General features: G+C 44.3%; 1 protein-coding gene across 2 annotated transcripts in view; it reads left to right on the forward strand.

The window, feature by feature from the left end:
• Positions 1–1,777: 1,777 nt before the first annotated feature.
• P3H4 (prolyl 3-hydroxylase family member 4 (inactive)) overlaps positions 1,778–26,396 on the forward strand; it is a 56,510-nt gene continuing 31,891 nt past the window's right edge. For both annotated transcript variants that reach the window (XM_039354010.1, XM_039354011.1), the window contains exon 1: positions 1,778–2,467. In XM_039354010.1, the coding sequence (XP_039209944.1) occupies positions 1,874–2,467 (594 nt within the window). In that variant the 5' untranslated portion in view covers positions 1,778–1,873. The remainder of the gene's footprint in view (positions 2,468–26,396) is intronic.

The following is a 26,396-nucleotide window of genomic DNA, read 5'->3' on the forward strand; positions in this document are numbered from 1 at the left end:
ATTCACACTGAGATCATTCTATCATTTTGGGGATTGTATCCCAGTATTGCTTTTCCTACTTTTTTATTGACTATGAAGGATACTCCAATTCTTCTGAGGGATTCTTGCCTGCAGTAGTATACCTGGTCCTCTGAATTAAATTCATCCATTCCTGTCCATTTTGTTCGCTGATTCCTAAGATGTTGATGTTCAGTCTTGTCATCTCTTGTTTGACCACTTCCAGTTTGCCTTGATTTATGGATCTTACATTCCAGGTTCCTATGGAGAAAAGATCTTTACAGCATCGGACTTTCCTTTCACTACCAGATGCATCCACAGCTGAGCATCTTTTCGGCTTTGGCCTAGTCATTTCACTCTCTCTGGCGCTACTAGTACTAGCTCTCTGCTCTTCCCCAGTAGCATATTGGACACCTTCTGACATGAGGGGCTTATCTTCCAGCATCATATCTTTTTGCCTTTTGTTACTATCCATGGGGTTTTCATGGCAAAGATACTGGAGTGGGTTGCCATTTCCTTCTCCAGTGGATCATATTTTATCAGAACTCTCTGCTATGACCTGTCCGTCTTGAATGGCCCTGCACGACATAGCTTATAGCTTCATTGAGTTATGCAAGCCCCTTCGCCACTACAAGGCAGTAATCCATGAAGGAGGTCTGAATGGTATGCACCTATTTTATTTTTCGTGTGCCATTATACGGTTAAGATAGAGTTGTTAGGCCAATTTTAACAGCTTATAGAAGGCATGTAAATTCATATGTTGTAGTTATCCAATATATCCACTCTCACCCACATGTTTTGATTTTATTTGGGTTGGTTTAGTAATGCCAGAAACTGTTTTCTATTACTTTTAAGTCGAAGTGAAACAATAGAATTTGCAATGCTTTAAATAAGAGAAGTTGGCTATGCATATAACTACTCCAACTTTGGTCTTTACATCTGGAAATTTTTTGTTTTATGGCAGGATAGTTATGCTAAATTAGCTCCACAATGAGAGAATACCACTTGAAAATATTATGTATGCTGATTTACAATTTGTAATTTAAGATATTTGCAAAAATATATTCATATGACAATTTATTTCAAAAGTTACATTGTAAAGTTTATGAAGCATACAAGAATGATTTAAAATTATCTTGTTTCTTATGTTCTCCTCTGGCTCTTCAATTTGTGTTGTATTAAAAATATATTTTGCTTCTGGCAAGTCCATCTTGAATTCTCAAAAGCATAATTGAAGCCGAGACATGGTTGGAAGCCCATTAGAAAAAAGAAGCTGAAAAGAATGACGTCTCACTAATCATGTATCAGCCTAGAATCTCCTATCATTCCCAATCTGTATTGCCAATTAACTTATTATAATCTAACATACTTAAAGATGGTTCAAGTGTACATCTTCAGATTTCTGGGAATATTGACTTTCATCTTGTTCTCTGTCATTGTTTCTATCTTACAGCTGGCTTGCTTCAGTTTTATATTTATTTTAACTGTTCTATCTTATTTTGATTTTTTGGAAAAAGTGATAGATATTTCACACATTTTGTGTGTCTTCCCTGAGGCCTGAAGAAAGTTGGTTTTTAGTTTAGTGCATTTGGGATTAAAGTGCATTTTGGTTTGGCTCATAATGAAGCCAAACAATCACATTTTTCCTGCCTCGTTTTACTCATGGAATTAAAAACAAACACACCAGACGTTTTTCACTTTTACTGGATGTGGGTCCCTCTTTTAGCGTAGGGACTATATGAGAGCGCGCTTAAGACCCTGCGGAATCCAAATGAGTTTGTCCCGTCTGCCTTCCCCCTGCTTCCCAGAGACTCCTGATGGGCCTCCAAATAGGTGGTCTGGTCAGAGGAACAGAGTCGCCGGCCGCAGGGACGGCATGGAGCGGAGACGATGGGGGTTCCTGCTGCCTCTCCTACTCTTAATAGCGTCGGCGCCTACAGTCGGCGCGCAATACGAAAAATATAGCTTCCGCGGCTTTCCAGAAGCTGAGCTGATGCCTCTGCAGAGCGCATACGCCTATGCCTTAGAGCAGTACGAGGGCGAGAACTGGAGGGAGAGCATCCGCTACTTGGAGGCGAGTTTGCGCCTTCATCGCTTGCTCCAAGACAGTGAGGCGCACTGCCATAAGGAATGCGCGGGGAGCGAAAAGTTAGACGCTGGCCCACTTTTTGCAGAACTTGCAAAGGGCGCGTGGACCGGCCCGTCGCCGTCGGGGCTTCTGAAAGGCGATTCACTTGCAGAGGTTGAAGACAGCGCGGGATGCGGCGTAAATGCCTCAGGGGGAACGCCCGGCGAGTGGCTCCAGGACCAGGAAATGGAATTCTTCGGGCTCGTCCTCCAGCGCGCCTCCTGCCTGCGGAGATGTAAGGGCTATCTTCCTGTCTTTCAGCTCACCTACCCGCCGACCGAGACTTTGCGAGACTTTCAGCGGCGCATTCCTTACCAGTACCTTCACTACGCGCTTTTCAAGGTGAGCGGGGAACAGGTAGGGCGCGCGCTCCGGTACCCGCGTGCAGAAGCATTGTAATAAGTATGGACGTTCCAATGAGGCATTTGCTTAATTCTTGATGATACCGTAGGCGGAGCTTAATAGATCAGGGCTTTTCAATCTTTTCACCCATTGTGCTACTTTTAGGATATGGCAACATCCAAGTACCACCAGTCGCCTAGCAAGGTGTCAAAAACTTGATGACCCCCCCCAAAAGGAAAAAAGTGATAAAGTACAGATAATCCTCGACTTACAAAAGTTCACTTAGTGACTGTTCTAAGTTACTATGGCACTGAAAAAAGTGCCCCCCAAGCCACAGCCGAGCAAGACACCTGCCTGCCTGCCCGGCGACGCTCTTCCTCCTGTCCAAGGTTGTCATTGTTGTGAGCATTGTTGTTGAGGATTGGCAGCAGGGGTGGGGGGGGGGTGTTGGTTTTTATTCCCTGTCTACTGGGTGGTTGCAGCAGATTTTGGTCACTTCACATGACCCCAGGACACTGTGACCGTCATAAATATGAATCGGTTGCCAAGCATCTAAATGTAAATCACAAGACCCTGGAGATGCTGCAACATTCCAGCTGATTGGTGCTTCTTCAGGGCTCAGCAGAAGCGCCAGGATCAGTGCAAGCTCTAGCTGGAGCCTGGTGCTGATCCTGGCGCTTCCGCTGAGCCCTGACAGCCCTGCAGCTCCAGCCATCTCTTGCTCAGGCTTGTGCGGTGCTGCCACCGGTTCAGCTCATTCCCCTCCCCCACTACCACTTTTCTAGGATGGTCACGTACCACCTGCCAGGTGCCAATGTACCACAGGTGGTACCCGTACCACTGGTTGAAAACCCCTGTAATAGATGCTTTGGCATTTAGTTTCAGTGCTCTAGCTTAACGACCATAATTGGAACAGGCAACTTCGTAACTAAGCAACATAATCCTTAAGACACCACGTGGCCATCATGGGCTTACGACCTTGTCCTCCTTAAGCATGACATCTGATGATGGCGACTTGCAATTTTACTGCCGGCTTCCCCATTGGCTCCAGTTGTCAGAAGATGGCTGTAACATGTGCAAGTGGCAGTGATGGGACTGCAGAAAGCTGCCATGAGTGAAAGTCTTTCTGGTTGCAAAGCACCCAAATTTCCACTGTGTGACTGTGGGAATGCTAAGAGAGTCATAAATGTGAAGGCCAGTCATAATGTTACTTTTTCAACATCATCTTAATTCAAATAATTGCTAAGAAAGGCACTTGTTAAGTGAGGATTGCTGCACTAGGATCATTTAAGAATAGACAGAAGTTCTCCTGGAGTTCTCCATTTTCTATCTTATTGAGTGACTACAGATAGTCCTTGACTTATGGCTACAGTTGCACCCAAAATTTCTGTTGTTAAATGGGACAATTAAATGAGTTTTGCTGCATTTTACGACCTTCCTTGCCACACTGTTAAGTGAATCACTGCAGTTGGTAAATTAGTAATATGGTTGGTAAATAAATCTGGCTTCCCCATTGACAGTCAGAAGGTTGTAAAAGAGGATCACATGACCTTGGGACACAGAAACAGTTACATATTTGAACCAATTTCCAAGCATCTGAATTTTGATCACATGATCATGGAGATGCTGCAAATGTGAAAAACTGTGAAAAATAAAGCTGATGTGTTAAACCAGTTCTTACCTCTTTAAAAAAATAATGCAGTAATTCTGATTTGGGCAAAGTGATCAGAAAAAACGTGAACTCCATTTAACATGTGGTATCCACCCTGGCTGGGTACTGAAAGAAAAGAAAAAGCAGTGATCAATTTTTCTTCCTATTTTTTTCTTTTTTGTTGTTATTAGGGTTGAATGTATGCTTTTGTTTTGTTTCATCTTGTTTGTTTGTTTTACTGTCTTGTATTTTATTTTTTATGATAAAATAATAAATAATATTTAAAAAAGAAAGAATGTGAACTCCAGGAGGCTCAAGGTTATTCTGACTTAACAGTGCTCTGTTGTCAGTGCACAAAAGTCTGCATATGAATATAGTACATTATTCCATATTAATCAGCCTGTTCGGCAGCCATTAGAGAAACAAGTCTGAGCTTGCTCTTAGCATACATAATACATTTTTCCTTACTTAAATCTCTTCAAACTCCCTGACCCTTTCAAAATACATGTTTTATGGAGGGATGATCATAAAGTATGTACTTCTTTCATATTGAATAGCCTTTCCAGCATGCTTTCCAAATGAAACTGAAAACTTCTCTGGAATTGAGGATCTACATGGGGGTGGGGAGCAGAGGTGTCATGCTTATGTCAGCCCAGGCTGTTTTACTTGTTGGGTTTGAAGCCCTTTCCTTTGACTCTGTGAAGCAGTCATTTTCTTCTTGTCTCTTTCTAGCTTCTTGTGTAGCTTAATTTGCCAATCAGAATAGGTGCTTTCTTCCCCCCCCCCTTGCTCTTTTCCATCAAGGTACCTTCTGAGTTCAAGTGATTTTGAAGAGCTCTGACTCTTTAAATCTGGAGAGACCAGAAGTTACTGGTCTTTTCAGTTTTCTTCTCCCTCCCTCACGCTTCCCCCCTCCCTCCCTCTCTCTCCCCTCCCCCTCCTGCTCCCCCCTCCCCCGTCTCTTCCTCCCTCCCTCCTTCCTTCCCTCCCTCCCTCCTTTCCTGATGCAGGAGTTCTTCTATACCAAAAGCATTTAATGCCACGTCTCTCTAGTATACAAATCCCTGACTTTCTCAAATGGACATACCGTAGTGAGAGAGCATGAACAAATACTTTCCGTACTCATATGATCCCTCCCTCCCTCTTTGTAAAGTTAAGTGATTTTTGTTGAATTCTGAAGCCATTTACTCTTTTTTTTTTTAAGCAGAAAATCATACGACAGTTACCTGTACGGGTGTTAAATGCACATGAGGCAGGAGGTTTCCCCAAGGAAGAAACTGCGAGATGAAAATAGCTTTTGTGTGCAAAGCAATGAAAATCAGTCGTTTTGTGCATGTTGGACTGCTTGTTCCTTAGTCTTTCCCACCCAAGTTCTTTATTTATTCTTATTCATATTAATATGTGGGGTTTTAGCAATAGCTCTTAGACTTATATACTGCTTCACAGTGCTTTGCAGCCCTCTCTAAGCAGTTTACAGAGTCAGCATATGACCCCCAACAATCTGGGTCCTCATTTTACCAATCTCAGAAGAATCAGTCAGCAGAATTAGCCTGCAATCTAATCACTGTGCCACCATGGCTGTTGGAGAATTATTATGGAGTTACGGTTATGGGGAATTCCATCTTACTTTGAAATGTTTATTGTTTTTGTTCTATTATGGATAGTAATTTCTATATAAATATGAATCAGATTCTCTGATCTGTAAATTTTGTTTTGCACCTAGATGCATATGGTGGTCTGTGGCTATCTCATCATCAATTGTGTATGTGTTTGTGCCAATATTATTTATTTGTACACCACCTTTATTATTATTTTTACAAATAACTCAAGGCAGCGAACATATCCAACATATCTTCCTCCTGTTTCCTCCACAATATCAACCCTGTGAGGTCAGTTGAACTGAAAGAGAATGACAGGTCCAAAGTCATCCAGCTGGTTTTCATGGCTAATATAATAATTGAAGTCACAGTCTTTGCTGTCTAGCCTGGAGGCCTTAACCACTAGATCAAACTGATTATAGTTTGGCTGAGTGAAAAGGGCATATCACCGTCCCATCTCACCTGTCCTGTCTGGGAGATGAAGCATGACTGTGTGTGGAGGAATCCAAAAAATGGTGAACTATGTGTGGGCAGGACAAAGCTAGAGGAAACTCTGGTGAATGTCTACAGCAGGCCTGATATGCCAATCAGTCATCCAATGTGGGTATAGGGATGACAGACTAGTCAAACCATCTAGTACTGATAACTCCAAAGTTTCTTTCAGGATAGCTGGCACTTGTGGGCATAAGGCTGCTGCAGTTTTATTCAGTCAAACAAGGTTAGAGGTTTTGGAGCTGAAACTATGTCAATCTATTCTTAGACTTTAAATGGGTAAAAAGCTATTTGCTGCCATGCGAGACCTAGGGGCCACTTTTGGTAGGGCCTAGCCATAACAATACAAATATCCCCTAGCTAGCTCTAAAAGTTTTAAACTTACACAAATTTTTGCGAGACATTCTTAATATTTTATGTGTCAGTGGGCATTGATTAATAGCCATAGAAAAAAGTTATTGAGGTTTAAATGAGTTTGAAATGTCAAATTTTCAGGTGAGAAAAACTCATCTCTAAACCAGGGAAAATTCTCACTTTAAAAGAAAATGAGGCATTTCCCCCCTCCATCATTTTTACTTGAATTGCTATGCCTCCTAGTCATAAGTTGAATATACAAAGAGTTTATATGTTTACAGGATATTAATATAAACTATATATTTAAAGAGTTCTGGAATCTGTGATACACTCTGCTTTCTTCCTCTGTGTAAAACACAGGGGGGGGGAGAGAGACCACTGTTCCCTTTTGGGGTAAACATTCAAATCACAGCAAGACAGTAAGAATTAGTAGGCAAAATAAATTAAAGGCATGAGATAAAAAAAGGAAATGCAGCTAAATTTAGCTTACACTAAAACTTCTATTATATCTTTCCAAGCTTTCTTATCTTCCCGAGCCATCCTTGCTTCTATTATGCCTATCCACACTTCAAATGTTGCTCTTTAAACTTATTTCCTTCTTTCATTAATTTGGGCTTTTTATCATTTACTCCATTCAACATGTCAATCTTCCATGTTGATTTATCTTTTATTTATTAAGCATATTTCTATCCTGCAACAATAAATAAAAACTTATGACTTACATAGAAAGCAATAAAACATTAAACGATTCATTAAAATGTTCAGTGATTGAGTCTAGAGTTGCAGGGTCATTTATATCTGTAGCCTCATCACCTCTCAGTGAAATACAGTTCCTCTCTATGGAGCATTATTTGTTGTCAATATATATGATTATTATATAAACAGAATAAATCTGAAAGTAAAGAGGAAATGAAGGAGCTTTTAGAGGAGAATAATACTATCTTGAGGCAAGACATAGTAACAGCTTTATCAGGCCTGGCTTCTATGGTCGAGAAGCTGGATTCCAGAATGGAAGAGGTTGCAGATAAAGTAAACCTCCTTGAAGATAAATTCCAAGATATGGAAAAAAAGATGGAAACCTCACAAGAGGATATTCTTATGTCTCAGTATAGGGAAATGGAGTATGCTTTGAGAATTAGGGGTCTGAAAGAAGATATGAATCAAGATTTGACAGAGATGGTGCTTAATGATCTAGCTGTTGTTCTGAATAGGGACAAAGATGGACTACGAAGAGAAGTGGAAAAAATTTACAGAGTTAATTCCTGGATTGCGAAACAAAAGAATCTGCCAAGAGATGTGGTGATCTACTTTGCAAAGAGATCTCTGCGTAACGAAATCATACAAGCTTTTTATAATAAGAGATTCCAGATTGCTGCCCAAGATGTCATTATTTTAAAGGAAATCCCATCCAAAATTTTAAGAAATAGAAAAGACTTTGCCTTTCTTGCTAATGAACTTAAAACAAGACTGATGCCATTCAGATGGGAGATTCCGATGGGTATTGTTTTGAGCCATGCGGGGACACGTTACAGACTTAATACGGTTGTTAAAGCCAAAGAGTTTTATAATACAGTTCTGGGAGCAGGCTCATCTTCATCTATGATTCAGAAAGCTCTGGGCGGCAAAGAGGTGGAACAGCAGTCTGAAGGATTAGGTCTGATGGCTGCTGGAAAATTACAGGTGGAATGGTCGCGCCAAGCAGAGGTCAAAGAGCAGAGAATGACTCGTGCAGCACATAGACGTAAGGAAAAGGAACAACAGAAGAAAGAAGTTAAAGAATCTTCTTATGAAAGTGTCTCGTTGCCGGTGGGAGGAGCAAGACCCAAGAGTTCTGCAACACATTCTTCAATGGCAGATCTTCAGGCAGTCTTCTCCAGGCTCCTGGTCAAAGGAGATAGCAAAGTTCCTGACCTGGAATGTTAACGGCCTTAACTCCCCTCAGAAAAGAAAGAATTTTTTTTATTACCTAAAGCAACATAATAATGATATTATTTGTTTGCAGGAAACTCATATTCTACTCAAAGATCAAAAATATTTAGCTAATGCTCGTCTGGGATCTCATTTTGTATCTCCTGCCCCTGGGGAAAAAGGGGGTGTGGTTATTTACATTAAGCAAAGTCTACCAGTTTGTCTGGTAGAATCAGATCCTCAAGGAAGATATGTTATGATTGAACTTGGTTTATATGGTAAGAAAATACTTATAGTGGGACTGTATGCACCAAACCAGCAACAGGAACAATTTTATAGATTGTTACATCAGAAAATAACTTCGCTGGACTATAGATCTGTGATATTAATGGGAGACTGGAATGGTGTCTTAGATACACAAAGGGACAAAAAAGGTTCTTCTACCTTTTTTAAACAGGCCAAATTACCTAAAGCCTTTTTTGATCTGAAAGAGGACTGGGAGCTGAGGGATTATTGGCGTGAACGTAATCAAGAGGAGAGAGACTTTACCTTTTTCTCAGATAGACATCAATCTTTTTCAAGAATTGACTTTTTCTTGATTACAACTGACTTATATAATAGGATAAAGAATGTAAAAAATTTTCCTAGGTCATTGACGGATCATAGTCCAGTTTGGATGGAAATGGCTGATGAAAAAGAGGAGAGGAGATCCTGGAAGGTGAATGAGAACTTATTTAGACAAGAAAGGAATGTTCAAAAATTAAAGGAGTGCTTAAAGGATTATTTTGCTTTAAATATGCATAAGGGAACATCAATATCAATGGTATGGGACGCAGGTAAAGCTTTCATGCGTGGGATTCTGATAAAAATGAATAATGTCCATAGACAAAAGCAGATCCAGAAACGCAAGGACTGGAAGATGAGATTAAATTAAAAGAAAAGTCTTTGATTCTAAATCCTTCAGATGAAAAGGTTAAAGAATCTATAAAGTTGCTAAAAACACAATTTAATATGTTGATGGCTGATCAAACCGCAACTAACTTATTGTTTATGAAACAAAATACATTTTGTAATGCTAATAAACCAGGGAGATGGTTGGCCTATCAATTAAGAAAGAAACAGAGACAGAGAATTATAGATAAAATAAATTATAATGGTAAATTAGTTTATCAGAAGGAGTTGATTAAGAAATCTTTTTAGATTATTATCAAAAATTATATAAGAGTACCAATGTACATATTTTAGATATAAATAATTATCTAAGTGAGGCTAATTTTCCTAAACTAACAGAAGATCAGAAACAAGAAATTAATGGTTTAATTACCAATGAGGAAATTGTGACAGTTATTAAGCAATTAAAATTAGGTAAAACGCCGGGTACGGATGGTTTGACATCCATTTATTATAAAACCTTTGTAGAAGAGATGATTCAGCCTTTATGTGAGCTTTTTAATAATATATTACAGGGCTCAGAGATTCCTCCGTCATGGCGCAGTGCTTTTATATCCTTGATTCCAAAAGAGGATCAAGATCTTACTTTACCAAAGAATTATAGGCCTATATCTCTCTTAAATGTAGATTATAAGATCTTTGCAAAAATTTTAGCTAATAGGCTTATGATGGTTATGCATCAGCTTATACATAAGGATCAATCGGGTTTTATAACTGGTAGGTATATGAAAAATAATGCTAGACAAATTATTAATTTATTAGAATATTTGGATAAGAATAACCAAATCTCTGCAGGGCTGATATTTTTAGATGCTGAAAAAGCTTTTGATCAATTGAATTGGCAGTTTATGTTAAGAGTAGTTGAGGAGATGAATTTTGGAGAAAAAATATTACAAGCTTTTGGTGCTATATATCAAAAACAAACGGCACAACTTATTGTTAATGAGGGTTTGTCAGAGGTTTTTACAATAGAAAAAGGTACAAGACAGGGATGTCCATTGTCACCGTTACTGTTTGTTTTAACATTGGAAATTTTGTTGATTAAAATTCGAGAGTCGCAGGAAATAAAAGGAATAGAAGTTAACAAAAAAGAATATAAGTTAAGAGCTTTTGCAGATGACTTGGTGGTTATTTTGTCTCAACCTACCTATTCTGTAGTAAAGTTACTACAACTGATTTACCAATACGGACGGGTCTCGGGTTTTAAAATTAATAATAATAAGACTAAAATATTATCTAAAAACATGACTAATCGGGATAAGCAGATTTTGGTTAATTTGACTGATTTTGAAGTTGTTGATAAGATAAAATATTTGGGGGTTAATTTATCTGTTTCTAATGTAAAATTGTATAAGAATAATTATGAAAGGCTGTGGGTCAGGGTACAGAAAGACTTGAAGAATTGGGAGAAGTTGCAGTTATCTCTTATGGGAAGAATTGCAGTGATTAAAATGAATGTCCTGCCAAAATTTCTCTTTCTGTTTCAAATGCTACCTATTTTAAAGAATGAGGTTAATGTAAATGAATGGCAGAAAGGCATTAATAAATTTATTTGGGCAGGGAAAAAACCAAGGGTAAAGCTTAAAATTATGCAAGATTTCCGTGAGAGAGGTGGACTCAAGGTACTGAATTTGAAATTATATTATGATGCTGTGGTTTTAACATTAATTAGTGATTGGGTAAATTTAACAAATGTAGAAATACTCCATCTGGAGGGTTGGGATTTACTTTTTGGATGGCATGCCTATTTAATTTTTAATAAAAAAGTGGATTGGGTTTTTAAATCTCATATTATAAGGATTTCTCTACTTCGGGTTTGGAGGAAATATTATAAAAGTGATTTTAAAATACCATTATGGGCTATTCCTTGGCATGCGATAGAGGGGATAAGGAGAGGAGTTAAAATGGATAGGGTTTCTTATACACAACTACTTAGATGGGATGGCCAAAATTGGCAGTTAAAATCTTTGGAAGATTTACTACATGAAAATATTACCTATTCATGGTTTCAATATAGACAAATAGTGGATAGATGGAAGATGGATCGTAATATGGGCTTGCTTAGAGAAGATGAAAATCTTTTTAAACAAGTAAAGGATCAAAGACAAACTCACATTAAGAGAATTTATGGGATTCTAGTGGAACTGGATTCAGAATCAGAACTAATCAAAGACTGTATGATTAAATGGGCACAAAATTTTGGTGAACCAGTTCTACTGGATACCTGGGAAACTATCTGGGTGAGGAATGTCAAATTTAAACAAGCCCAGAACTTAAGGGAGAATTTTTATAAAATGTTTTATAGATGGCACCTTGATCCACAAAAAATGTCTCTTATGTATCCTGACTTACAGCCTAAATGTTGGAGATGTGGTTGCCTGGACGCCACTTATTATCATATTTGGTGGTCGTGTAAAAATATAAAAGGTTTTTGGATTAAGATACGGTGGAATATTCAAAGAATTTTTAGAAAGAGGGTAAAATTTACTCCACAATTGTTTTTGTTAGGTATTGTTACTGATTGTGATGCTAAGGAGGTTATATTGATGTTGAACTTAATTACAGCCGCAAGGCTGTTAGTAGGGCAATATTGGAAGAAGGAATCTTTGCCTACCTTGCAAGAGTGGCTTTTTAAAGTTTCCTATCTGGCGGAAATGGCAAGGATTTCGGCTTTCTTAAAGGAGCAATCGCAAGAGAAATTTTTTGCCGTATGGGAAAAATGGATAAATTTCACACAATACAAATTGGATATAAAAAAATACCATTTAGCCTTTTTATAACTTGTATATAAACTTTGATATTTTATAGATTGTATTTTTTCTCTTTTTTCTTTTTTTATCTCTTCTTTCTTTTTTCTTCTTTTTTAAGCACTTTTTCTTTTTAATGCTTATGTTTTTTTTGTTATATATATCTTATTGTTAATTATTTTATAAGTTGTTTAACTTTTTTTTAGGATTTTTAAAATTTTAATTAAGCCTATATTCAGCTCTGGGAAGCTCGGGGGGGGGGATGGAGGGGTGGTTTGGGAGGGGTCGGGTGAGGGTGGTTTTGTTTTTTTTGTTGTTGTTTTTTTTTTTTTGTAAAAACTTCTAAAAATTTTCTATATATATATATATATATATATATGTGTGTGTGTGTGTGTATATATATATATATATATATATATATATATATATATATATATATATATATATATATGGTGAAGAAATAAAATGAACACCAGGGTAATAAAAACTATAAAAGTTTTTAATTAATTAAAACTATAAAAGTTTAATTAAAAGCGCCAAGCTTTCGCCGTCACCTGCCGGCATCTTCAGGGCTAGCGCGCCAGAGAATGAGGAAGTCCTTTATAGGCGTGTCAAGGTTTGCGCCCGGCTCCTTGATCTTGTTATCGGGCCTGATTGATTCAATTGCGTACGGTTAACCTGTTTTTCCTTTCTCTTTTTGGTTACATTTCTATCTTCATCCATCCTTATTTCTCTCAACCTTGGGGTGGTTGGGTGGCAACTCCAGTTGTTTCGGTTGTCTTTGCATTCTGACCTCCCCCCAGGTTCAGGTGGTAGTGCACATTCCACGTTCCTTTCACAGCCATGTCCTACCCAATTGTTCCTTTTAGAGTAACTTTCCTTTTTAGTCCCAATACTTTCATTTTTGGTGCGCCCGTCATCCGGATGGTCTTGCGAGCTGTTACGAGTCAAATAGGGCATGGGGGGGTGTTCAGCAGGGTGGAGGGGTCGTTTCCTGGTCATCGCCATACCCAGCTGTCCTGCGTGCGTCCTGCTTCGGGTACTCGGTCCGGGGGGTGTGTGTGTGGTAGTCGAATCACGCTCCTTCTGGCTGTCATAACGTTCCTCTTCAGCTCTCCCCCTTTCTGCACTGTTGGTGTTCGTGTGCATTCCATGGGAGTCCTCGGGATCGTCAGGTAGGGGGCGTGACGACTCAATCCCTCGCACTCCACCGCTCTCTGATCTTCTCCCCTCCTCCCTGGCGGTGCTTGGGGGTTCGTCGTTGGCCATGTCCCGTGATCTATCCCCCCTGGATCCGATCGCTCTGGCTGCGCGAGGGGGTCTTCTCCTCCCTTCCGGACCGGCCACGATGTTTCTTTTAGCGCGCAGGCGAGCTGTTGCGTTTGGCGATTCCCCCACGCCTCCACCTGCCGTATCCTCCTTCGTCTCGTTCTCACTATCAGAACTCCAGATCTCAGTTTCCACCACCCCCCTAGTCCTCTGGGATTGCGGTAGCCTCACTGGGATGGTCGGGGTGTCCCGTAGTTGCCCTTCCTCCTCCGGATTGCACCAGGTCTGTTGGGCAGTTTGCCCTTCCTCTTTGGTATCACCGGGATTATTATTAAGCCATCGGGGTGTTGCCGCTGATTATTAATACTCCATGATCTTAAAGCCACGTATGCCGGGCATAGGTCGACATGTCTATTAATAGATCTATTATCCGAGAGCCATGCCTCCCTAAGCAGGCGGCCCCCTTTGGTGTTATCATTCGCCAATACGCTGACGCCACTAAAATTAAACCTATGACCCAGATCTACCGTGTGTGCCCATATCTGGGAGTAACAATCTCCCCTTCTCACTGCCAATCTGTGTTCGTGGACCCTGGTCTTGATCCGTTTAGCAGTCTCCCCAACGTAATTGCACTGGCAGTCCATGCAATCAATCCTATAAACGGCTGCCGATCTTTCAGTGTTGGGGAGCGGGTCCTTGGGGCGCATTATAGCCGCCCGCAGTGTTTGGTTTGGTCTATGGGCCACCTGTATGTTATACGGTGCCAGGATCCTCGCTGTGGCTTCTGATACATTATGAATATAGGGGAGGGTGATACGTGTGGTTGCCTGAGGTATGGATTCTTGGGATGTAAGGTTACCCCGGGGTCCAGGTGGTTTACTGAACTGATTGATAAGTTTTACCGGGTAACCATTACGTCTACACATTTGGAAGAGGTGGTTTCTCTCTTCCTTCTTGGCTCTGACGGTGCTGCAGTGTGTCTCCACCCGTTTAAATAATGTCCTGACACAGCTGACTTTATGGGCCATCGGATGATTACTCCCAAAGTGGAGAATCCTGTCCGTGCATGTTGGTTTTCGGTACACCCTGGTGGCCAGACATCCATCCACCTGGCGCTGCACTAATACATCCAGGAATGCCAAACTGCCCTGATCTTCCTCTTCCATAGTAAATTGGATGTCTGGGTATACCGAATTCAAAATGCCCATAAAGTCAGTCTTGTGTCGCTTCTTGATGACCGCAAACGTATCGTCCACATAGCGGGCCCAGAACTTTGGTTGATACCGGGCCATCGCTACGTGTTCCAACTGTTGGAGTACTATCTCTGCAACCACACTGGAGATCGGCGACCCCATTGGTGTTCCTTTAATTTGTTCGTATATAGTACCCTGGAAGGTGAAATAGGTGTTGAGGCATACTCCCATCAACTTTACAAGATCTTCCGTTTGAAGGGAGTCTTGGCGCTGCTCATGGTCTCCTTGATTTAACCGGTCTCTTAGGACCGTAACCGCAAGTTCCTGCGGGATGGAAGTAAACAGCGAAACTACATCAAAGGAGACCATGAGCTCATCTTCTTCCACCCTCAGGGTTTTAATTCTATTGAGGAATTCTTCCGCCGATCTCACAGTGGTATTGCTGTTATTTGCCAAGTGGCTGATGCGTGTGCTCAGCCACTTGGCAAGTTCAGAGATAGGGGTACCCCTAAATGCTACAATGGGGCGGAGGGGGACATTGGGCTTATGTATTTTTGGTAAGCCGTAAAATCTGGCGAGCGCTGAGTTGCCAGGGCGTATCTTTCTTAGCACCTCTTCCCCCATCCTCCCCTTACGTTTTAGGTCATCAAGAAGTCTGTTCGTACGGTTTCTCAACGTGGTGGAGGGATCTTTACTAACCACTCTATACGCAGCACCGTCCTGAAGTAAATCCAATACCTTGCTTACATACACCTCTTTGTCTAAAACAACAGTTGCCCTCCCCTTATCGGCTGGGAGGATGACAATAGTGTCATCCTTTCTAAGTTGGCTTAAAGCCACCCTTTGCTTTGCCGATAGCGTTTGGCAGCGTCTGTGGCTCATGACTAGGCTCGTAACCTGTTGCCTGACCACGTTCTTGGCTTCTTCCCCTGCCCCAGTGCGGTGTAGGGCGGGCTCTAATGCTGCCACAAAGTCCAGCGTGTTCGCATCAGTAAGGTTGTACCCTGTATCCCGTTGTAACACGGATAGTTGTGGCTGACTTAACACCCTTGAAGATAGATTGTGCACCACTCCCGGTAAGTTGTTATTACAAGACTCACGTAGCGAATTCAGTCTTTTCAGGAATACTCTCGTCATATGCTGAGTCACCCGGACCATAGTTTGCCGGATATGTTGGTCTAGCATCCTAAAATGCTGGTTACTCAGTTCTGTACTGCAAAAGTCCCGATAATCTTGGATCCATCTCTTTAGGTTCCGTATTCTCCTATGTTGGTCATTGACCAGCGCATAAAATGTGCGTCGTTGGAATTGACGGACTGCTTGCCGGCATTCCAAGGAGTCCACCGTTGGTTTTCTTCTTAATGAGTTCGGCGTTAAATTCTCCTTAATACAGCTATGAAGAAATGCTAGTTTGCAGTAGTTGGTTGAGACGCGCCGTGCGGATTTCTCCCATTTTCTGGCTCTGAGCAGAACTGCTCTACTATATTCACGATTAAAAAGGTTAAAAATATGAACCCTGGGGGTATACATGGTGAAGAAATAAAATGAACACCAGGGTAATAAAAACTATAAAAGTTTTTAATTAATTAAAACTATAAAAGTTTAATTAAAAGCGCCAAGCTTTCGCCGTCACCTGCCGGCATCTTCAGGGCTAGCGCGCCAGAGAATGAGGAAGTCCTTTATAGGCGTGTCAAGGTTTGCGCCCGGCTCCTTGATCTTGTTATCGGGCCTGATTGATTCAATTGCGTACGGTTAACCTGTTTTTCCTTTCTCTTTTTGGTTACATTTCTATCTTCATCCATCCTTATTTCTCTCAACCTTGGGGTGGTTGGGTGGCAACTCCAGTTGTTTCAGTTGTCTTTGCATTCTGACCTCCCCCCAGGTTCAGGTGGTAGTGCACATTCCACGTTCCTTTCACAGCCATGTCCTACCCAATTGTTCCTTTTAGAGTAACTTTCCTTTTTAGTCCCAATACTTTCATTTTTGGTGCGCCCGTCATCCTGATGGTCTTGCGAGCTGTTACGAGTCAAATAGGGCGTGGGGGGGTGTTCAGCAGGGTGGAGGGGTCGTTTCCTGGTCATCGCCATACCCAGCTGTCCTGCGCGCGTCCTGCTTCGGGTACTCGGTCCGGGGTGTGTGTGTGTGGTAGTCGAATCACGCTCCTTCTGGCTGTCATAACGTTCCTCTTCAGCTCTGCCCCTTTCTGCACTGTTGGTGTTCGTGTGCGTTCCATGGGAGTCCTCGGGATCGTCAGGTAGGGGGCGTGACGACTCAATCCCTCGCACTCCACCGCTCTCTGATCTTCTCCCCTCCTCCCTGGCGGTGCTCGGGGGTTCGTCGTTGGCCATGTCCCGTGATCTATCCCCCCTGGATCCGATCGCTCTGGCTGCGCGAGGGGGTCTTCTCCTCCCTTCCGGACCGGCCACGATGTTTCTTTTAGCTCGCAGGCGAGCTGTTGCGTTTGGCGATTCCCCCGCGCCTCCACCTGCCGTATCCTCCTTCGTCTCGTTCTCACTATCAGAACTCCAGATCTCAGTTTCCACCACCCCCCTAGTCCTCTGGGATTGCGGTAGCCTCACTGGGGTGGTCGGGGTGTCCCGTAGTTGCCCTTCCTCCTCCGGATTGCACCAGGTCTGTTGGGCAGTTTGCCCTTCCTCTTTGGTATCACCGGGATTATTATTAAGCCATCGGGGGTGTTGCCGCTGATTATTAATACTCCATGATCTTAAAGCCACGTATGCCGGGCATAGGTCGACATGTCTATTAATAGATCTATTATCCGAGAGCCATGCCTCCCTAAGCAGGCGGCCCCCTTTGGTGTTATCATTCGCCAATACGCTGACGCCACTAAAATTAAACCTATGACCCAGATCTACCGTGTGTGCCCATATCTGGGAGTAACAATCTCCCCTTCTCACTGCCAATCTGTGTTCGTGGACCCTGGTCTTGATCCGTTTAGCAGTCTCCCCAACGTAATTGCACTGGCAGTCCATGCAATCAATCCTATAAACGGCTGCCGATCTTTCAGTGTTGGGGAGCGGGTCCTTGGGGCGCATTATAGCCGCCCGCAGTGTTTGGTTTGGTCTATGGGCCACCTGTATGTTATACGGTGCCAGGATCCTCGCTGTGGCTTCTGATACATTATGAATATAGGGGAGGGTGATACGTGTGGTTGCCTGAGGTATGGATTCTTGGGATGTAAGGTTACCCCGGGGTCCAGGTGGTTTACTGAACTGATTGATAAGCTTTACCGGGTAACCATTACGTCTACACATTTGGAAGAGGTGGTTTCTCTCTTCCTTCTTGGCTCTGACAGTGCTGCAGTGTGTCTCCACCCGTTTAAATAATGTCCTGACACAGCTGACTTTATGGGCCAAAGTGGAGAATCCTGTCCGTGCATGTTGGTTTTCGGTACACCCTGGTGGCCAGACATCCATCCACCTGGCGCTGCACCAATACATCCAGGAATGCCAAACTGCCCTGATCTTCCTCTTCCATAGTAAATTGGATGTCTGGGTATACCGAATTCAAAATGCCCATAAAGTCAGTCTTGTGTCGCTTCTTGATGACCGCAAACGTATCGTCCACATAGCGGGCCCAGAACTTTGGTTGATACCGGGCTATCGCTACGTGTTCCAACTGTTGGAGTACTATCTCTGCAACCACACTGGAGATCGGCGACCCCATTGGTGTTCCTTTAATTTGTTCGTATATAGTACCCTGGAAGGTGAAATAGGTGTTGAGGCATACTCCCATCAACTTTACAAGATCTTCCGTTTGAAGGGAGTCTTGGCGCTGCTCATGGTCTCCTTGATTTAACCGGTCTCTTAGGACCGTAACCGCAAGTTCCTGCGGGATGGAAGTAAACAGCGAAACTACATCAAAGGAGACCATGAGCTCATCTTCTTCCACCCTCAGGGTTTTAATTCTATTGAGGAATTCTTCCGCCGATCTCACAGTGGTATTGCTGTTATTTGCCAAGTGGCTGATGCGTGTGCTCAGCCACTTGGCAAGTTCAGAGATAGGGGTACCCCTAAATGCTACAATGGGGCGGAGGGGGACATTGGGCTTATGTATTTTTGGTAAGCCGTAAAATCTGGCGAGCGCTGAGTTGCCAGGGCGTATCTTTCTTAGCACCTCTTCCCCCATCCTCCCCTTACGTTTTAGGTCATCAAGAAGTCTGTTCGTACGGTTTCTCAACGTGGTGGAGGGATCTTTACTAACCACTCTATACGCAGCACCGTCCTGAAGTAAATCCAATACCTTGCTTACATACACCTCTTTGTCTAAAACAACAGTTGCCCTCCCCTTATCGGCTGGGAGGATGACAATAGTGTCATCCTTTCTAAGTTGGCTTAAAGCCACCCTTTGCTTTGCCGATAGCGTTTGGCAGCGTCTGTGGCTCATGACTAGGCTCGTAACCTGTTGCCTGACCACGTTCTTGGCTTCTTCCCCTGCCCCAGTGCGGTGTAGGGCGGGCTCTAATGCTGCCACAAAGTCCAGCGTGTTCGCATCAGTAAGGTTGTACCCTGTATCCCGTTGTAACACGGATAGTTGTGGCTGACTTAACACCCTTGAAGATAGATTGTGCACCACTCCCGGTAAGTTGTTATTACAAGACTCACGTAGCGAATTCAGTCTTTTCAGGAATACTCTCGTCATATGCTGAGTCACCCGGACCATAGTTTGCCGGATATGTTGGTCTAGCATCCTAAAATGCTGGTTACTCAGTTCTGTACTGCAAAAGTCCCGATAATCTTGGATCCATCTCTTTAGGTTCCGTATTCTCCTATGTTGGTCATTGACCAGCGCATAAAATGTGCGTCGTTGGAATTGACGGACTGCTTGCCGGCATTCCAAGGAGTCCACCGTTGGTTTTCTTCTTAATGAGTTCGGCGTTAAATTCTCCTTAATACAGCTATGAAGAAATGCTAGTTTGCGGTAGTTGGTTGAGACGCGCCGTGCGGATTTCTCCCATTTTCTGGCTCTGAGCAGAACTGCTCTACTATATTCACGATTAAAAAGGTTAAAAATATGAACCCTGGGGGTATACATGGTGAAGAAATAAAATGAACACCAGGGTAATAAAAACTATAAAAGTTTTTAATTAATTAAAACTATAAAAGTTTAATTAAAAGCGCCAAGCTTTCGCCGTCATCTGCCGGCATCTTCAGGGCTAGCGCGCCAGAGAATGAGGAAGTCCTTTATAGGCGTGTCAAGGTTTGCGCCCGGCTCCTTGATCTTGTTATCGGGCCTGATTGATTCAATTGCGTACGGTTAACCTGTTTTTCCTTTCTCTTTTTGGTTACATTTCTATCTTCATCCATCCTTATTTCTCTCAACCTTGGGGTGGTTGGGTGGCAACTCCAGTTGTTTCGGTTGTCTTTGCATTCTGACCTCCCCCCAGGTTCAGGTGGTAGTGCACATTCCACGTTCCTTTCACAGCCATGTCCTACCCAATTGTTCCTTTTAGAGTAACTTTCCTTTTTAGTCCCAATACTTTCATTTTTGGTGCGCCCGTCATCCGGATGGTCTTGCGAGCTGTTACGAGTCAAATAGGGCGTGGGGGGGTGTTCAGCAGGGTGGAGGGGTCGTTTCCTGGTCATCGCCATACCCAGCTGTCCTGCGCGCGTCCTGCTTCGGGTACTCGGTCCGGGGTGTGTGTGTGTGGTAGTCGAATCACGCTCCTTCTGGCTGTCATAACGTTCCTCTTCAGCTCTGCCCCTTTCTGCACTGTTGGTGTTCGTGTGCGTTCCATGGGAGTCCTCGGGATCGTCAGGTAGGGGGCGTGACGACTCAATCCCTCGCACTCCACCGCTCTCTGATCTTCTCCCCTCCTCCCTGGCGGTGCTCGGGGGTTCGTCGTTGGCCATGTCCCGTGATCTATCCCCCCTGGATCCGATCGCTCTGGCTGCGCGAGGGGGTCTTCTCCTCCCTTCCGGACCGGCCACGATGTTTCTTTTAGCTCGCAGGCGAGCTGTTGCGTTTGGCGATTCCCCCGCGCCTCCACCTGCCGTATCCTCCTTCGTCTCGTTCTCACTATCAGAACTCCAGATCTCAGTTTCCACCACCCCCCTAGTCCTCTGGGATTGCGGTAGCCTCACTGGGGTGGTCGGGGTGTCCCGTAGTTGCCCTTCCTCCTCCGGATTGCACCAGGTCTGTTGGGCAGTTTGCCCTTCCTCTTTGGTATCACCGGGATTATTATTAAGCCATCGGGGGTGTTGCCGCTGATTATTAATACTCCATGATCTTAAAGCCACGTATGCCGGGCATAGGTCGACATGTCTATTAATAGATCTATTATCCGAGAGCCATGCCTCCCTAAGCAGGCGGCCCCCTTTGGTGTTATCATTCGCCAATACGCTGACGCCACTAAAATTAAACCTATGACCCAGATCTACCGTGTGTGCCCATATCTGGGAGTAACAATCTCCCCTTCTCACTGCCAATCTGTGTTCGTGGACCCTGGTCTTAATCCGTTTAGCAGTCTCCCCAACGTAATTGCACTGGCAGTCCATGCAATCAATCCTATAAACGGCTGCCGATCTTTCAGTGTTGGGGAGCGGGTCCTTGGGGCGCATTATAGCCGCCCGCAGTGTTTGGTTTGGTCTATGGGCCACCTGTATGTTATACGGTGCCAGGATCCTCGCTGTGGCTTCTGATACATTATGAATATAGGGGAGGGTGATACGTGTGGTTGCCTGAGGTATGGATTCTTGGGATGTAAGGTTACCCCGGGGTCCAGGTGGTTTACTGAACTGATTGATAAGCTTTACCGGGTAACCATTACGTCTACACATTTGGAAGAGGTGGTTTCTCTCTTCCTTCTTGGCTCTGACGGTGCTGCAGTGTGTCTCCACCCGTTTAAATAATGTCCTGACACAGCTGACTTTATGGGCCATCGGATGATTACTCCCAAAGTGGAGAATCCTGTCCGTGCATGTTGGTTTTCGGTACACCCTGGTGGCCAGACATCCATCTACCTGGCGCTGCACCAATACATCCAGGAATGCCAAACTGCCCTGATCTTCCTCTTCCATAGTAAATTGGATGTCTGGGTATACCGAATTCAAAATGCCCATAAAGTCAGTCTTGTGTCGCTTCTTGATGACCGCAAACGTATCGTCCACATAGCGGGCCCAGAACTTTGGTTGATACCGGGCCATCGCTACGTGTTCCAACTGTTGGAGTACTATCTCTGCAACCACACTGGAGATCGGCGACCCCATTGGTGTTCCTTTAATTTGTTCGTATATAGTACCCTGGAAGGTGAAATAGGTGTTGAGGCATACTCCCATCAACTTTACAAGATCTTCCGTTTGAAGGGAGTCTTGGCGCTGCTCATGGTCTCCTTGATTTAACCGGTCTCTTAGGACCGTAACCGCAAGTTCCTGCAGGATGGAAGTAAACAGCGAAACTACATCAAAGGAGACCATGAGCTCATCTTCTTCCACCCTCAGGGTTTTAATTCTATTGAGGAATTCTTCCGCCGATCTCACAGTGGTATTGCTGTTATTTGCCAAGTGGCTGATGCGTGTGCTCAGCCACTTGGCAAGTTCAGAGATAGGGGTACCCCTAAATGCTACAATGGGGCGGAGGGGGACATTGGGCTTATGTATTTTTGGTAAGCCGTAAAATCTGGCGAGCGCTGAGTCGCCAGGGCGTATCTTTCTTAGCACCTCTTCCCCCATCCTCCCCTTACGTTTTAGGTCATCAAGAAGTCTGTTCGTACGGTTTCTCAACGTGGTGGAGGGATCTTTACTAACCACTCTATACGCAGCACCGTCCTGAAGTAAATCCAATACCTTGCTTACATACACCTCTTTGTCTAAAACAACAGTTGCCCTCCCCTTATCGGCTGGGAGGATGACAATAGTGTCATCCTTTCTAAGTTGGCTTAAAGCCACCCTTTGCTTTGCCGATAGCGTTTGGCAGCGTCTGTGGCTCATGACTAGGCTCGTAACCTGTTGCCTGACCACGTTCTTGGCTTCTTCCCCTGCCCCAGTGCGATGTAGGGCGGGCTCTAATGCTGCCACAAATCCAGCGTGTTCGCATCTGTGAGGTTATACCTGTATCTCGCTGTAATACGGAGAGTTGTGGCTGACTTAACACCCTTGAAGATAGATTGTGCACACTCCCCCCGGTAGGTTATTATTACAGGACTCACGTAACAAATTCAGTCTCTTCAAGAATATCCCCGTCATATGCTGAGTCATCCGGGCCATAGTTTGCCGGATATGTTGGTCCAGCATCCTGAAATGTTGGTTACTCAGTTCTGTATTACAAAGTCCCGATAGTCTTGGATCCACCTCTTTAGGTTCCGTATTCTCCTATGTTGGTCATTGACCAGCGCATATAGCGTACGCCGTTGGAATTGGGAACTGCTTGCCGGCATTCCAAGGAGTCCACCGTTGGTCTTCTTCTTAGTGAATTCGGCGTTAGATTCTCCTTAATACAGCTATGAAGAAATGCTAGTTTGCAGTAGTTGGTTGAGACGCGCCGTGCGGATTTCTCCCATTTTCTGGCTCTGAGCAGAACTGCTCTACTATATTCATGATTAAAAAGTTAAAAATATGAACCCTGGGGGTATACATGGTAAGAAATATAAAATGAACACCAGGGTAATAAAAACTATAAAAGTTTTTAATTAATTAAAACTATAAAAGTTTAATTAAAAGCGCCAAGCTTTCGCCGTCACCTGCCGGCATCTTCAGGGCTAGCGCGCCAGAGAATGAGGAAGTCCTTTATAGGCGTGTCAAGGTTTGCGCCCGGCTCCTTGATCTTGTTATCGGGCCTGATTGATTCAATTGCGTACGGTTAACCTGTTTTTCCTTTCTCTTTTTGGTTACATTTCTATCTTCATCCATCCTTATTTCTCTCAACCTTGGGGTGGTTGGGTGGCAACTCCAGTTGTTTCGGTTGTCTTTGCATTCTAACCTCCCCCCAGGTTCAGGTGGTAGTGCACATTCCACATTCCTTTCACAGCCATGTCCTACCCAATTGTTCCTTTTAAAGTAACTTTCCTTTTTAGTCCCAATACTTTCATTTTTGTGCGCTCGTCATCCGGATGGTCTTGCAAGCTGTTACGAGTCAAGTACGGTGTGGGGGGGTGTTCAGCAGGGTGGAGGGGTCGTTTCCTGGTCATCGCCATACTCAGCTGTCTTGCGCGCGTCCTGCTTCGGGTACTCGGTCCGGGGGGTGTGTGTGTGGCAGTCGAATCCCGCTCCTTCCGGCTATCATAACGTTCCTCTTCAGCTCTCCCCTTTCTGCACTGTTGGTGTTCGTGTGCATTCCATGGGAGTCCTCGGGATCGTCGGGTAGGGGGCGTGACGACTCAATCCCTCGCACTCCACCGCTCTCTGATCTTCTCCCCTCCTCCCTGGCGGTGCTCGGGGGTTCGTCGTTGGCCATGTCCCGTGATCTATCCCCCCTGGATCCGATCGCTCTGGCTGCGCGAGGGGGTCTTCTCCTCCCTTCCGGACCGGCCACGATGTTTCTTTTAGCGCGCAGGCGAGCTGTTGCGTTTGGCGATTCCCCCGCGCCTCCACCTGCCGTATCCTCCTTCGTCTCGTTCTCACTATCAGAACTCCAGATCTCAGTTTCCACCACCCCCCTAGTCCTCTGGGATTGCGGTAGCCTCACTGGGGTGGTCGGGGTGTCCCGCAGTTGCCCTTCCTCCTCCGGATTGCACCAGGTCTGTTGGGCAGTTTGCCCTTCCTCTTTGGTATCACCGGGATTATTATTAAGCCATCGGGGTGTTGCCGCTGATTATTAATACTCCATGATCTTAAAGCCACGTATGCCGGGCATAGGTCGACATGTCTATTAATAGATCTATTATCCGAGAGCCATGCCTCCCTAAGCAGGCGGCCCCCTTTGGTGTTATCATTCGCCAATACGCTGACGCCACTAAAATTAAACCTATGACCCAGATCTACCGTGTGTGCCCATATCTGGGAGTAACAATCTCCCCTTCTCACTGCCAATCTGTGTTCGTGGACCCTGGTCTTGATCCGTTTAGCAGTCTCCCCAACGTAATTGCACTGGCAGTCCATGCAATCAATCCTATAAACGGCTGCCGATCTTTCAGTGTTGGGGAGCGGGTCCTTGGGGCGCATTATAGCCGCCCGCAGTGTTTGGTTTGGTCTATGGGCCACCTGTATGTTATACGGTGCCAGGATCCTCGCTGTGGCTTCTGATACATTATGAATATAGGGGAGGGTGATACGTGTAGTTGCCTGAGGTATGGATTCTTGGGATGTAAGGTTACCCCGGGGTCCAGGTGGTTTACTGAACTGATTGATAAGCTTTACCGGGTAACCATTACGTCTACACATTTGGAAGAGGTGGTTTCTCTCTTCCTTCTTGGCTCTGACGGTGCTGCAGTGTGTCTCCACCCGTTTAAATAATGTCCTGACACAGCTGACTTTATGGGCCATCGGATGATTACTCCCAAAGTGGAGAATCCTGTCCGTGCATGTTGGTTTTCGGTACACCCTGGTGGCCAGACATCCATCCACCTGGCGCTGCACTAATACATCCAGGAATGCCAAACTGCCCTGATCTTCCTCTTCCATAGTAAATTGGATGTCTGGGTATACCGAATTCAAAATGCCCATAAAGTCAGTCTTGTGTCGCTTCTTGATGACCGCAAACGTATCGTCCACATAGCGGGCCCAGAACTTTGGTTGATACCGGGCCATCGCTACGTGTTCCAACTGTTGGAGTACTATCTCTGCAACCACACTGGAGATCGGCGACCCCATTGGTGTTCCTTTAATTTGTTCGTATATAGTACCCTGGAAGGTGAAATAGGTGTTGAGGCATACTCCCATCAACTTTACAAGATCTTCCGTTTGAAGGGAGTCTTGGCGCTGCTCATGGTCTCCTTGATTTAACCGGTCTCTTAGGACCGTAACCGCAAGTTCCTGCGGGATGGAAGTAAACAGCGAAACTACATCAAAGGAGACCATGAGCTCATCTTCTTCCACCCTCAGGGTTTTAATTCTACTGAGGAATTCTTCTGCCGATCTCACAGTGGTATTGCTGTTATTTGCCAAGTGGCTGATGCGTGCTCAGCCACTTGGCAAGTTCAGAGATAGGGGTACCCCTAAATGCTACAATGGGGCGGAGGGGGACATTGGGCTTATGTATTTTTGGTAAGCCGTAAAATCTGGCGAGCGCTGAGTCGCCAGGGCGTATCTTTCTTAGCACCTCTTCCCCCATCCTCCCCTTACGTTTTAGGTCATCAAGAAGTCTGTTCGTACGGTTTCTCAACGTGGTGGAGGGATCTTTACTAACCACTCTATACGCAGCACCGTCCTGAAGTAAATCCAATACCTTGCTTACATACACCTCTTTGTCTAAAACAACAGTTGCCCTCCCCTTATCGGCTGGGAGGATGACAATAGTGTCATCCTTTCTAAGTTGGCTTAAAGCCACCCTTTGCTTTGCCGATAGCGTTTGGCAGCGTCTGTGGCTCATGACTAGGCTCGTAACCTGTTGCCTGACCACGTTCTTGGCTTCTTCCCCTGCCCCAGTGCGGTGTAGGGCGGGCTCTAATGCTGCCACAAAGTCCAGCGTGTTCGCATCAGTAAGGTTGTACCCTGTATCCCGTTGTAACACGGATAGTTGTGGCTGACTTAACACCCTTGAAGATAGATTGTGCACCACTCCCGGTAAGTTGTTATTACAAGACTCACGTAGCGAATTCAGTCTTTTCAGGAATACTCTCGTCATATGCTGAGTCACCCGGACCATAGTTTG

Source organism: Crotalus tigris, unplaced genomic scaffold, assembly GCF_016545835.1.
Source record: "Crotalus tigris isolate CLP2741 ecotype Arizona unplaced genomic scaffold, ASM1654583v1 scf7180000018544.1747854, whole genome shotgun sequence".
Classification (NCBI taxonomy): domain Eukaryota; kingdom Metazoa; phylum Chordata; class Lepidosauria; order Squamata; family Viperidae; genus Crotalus; species Crotalus tigris.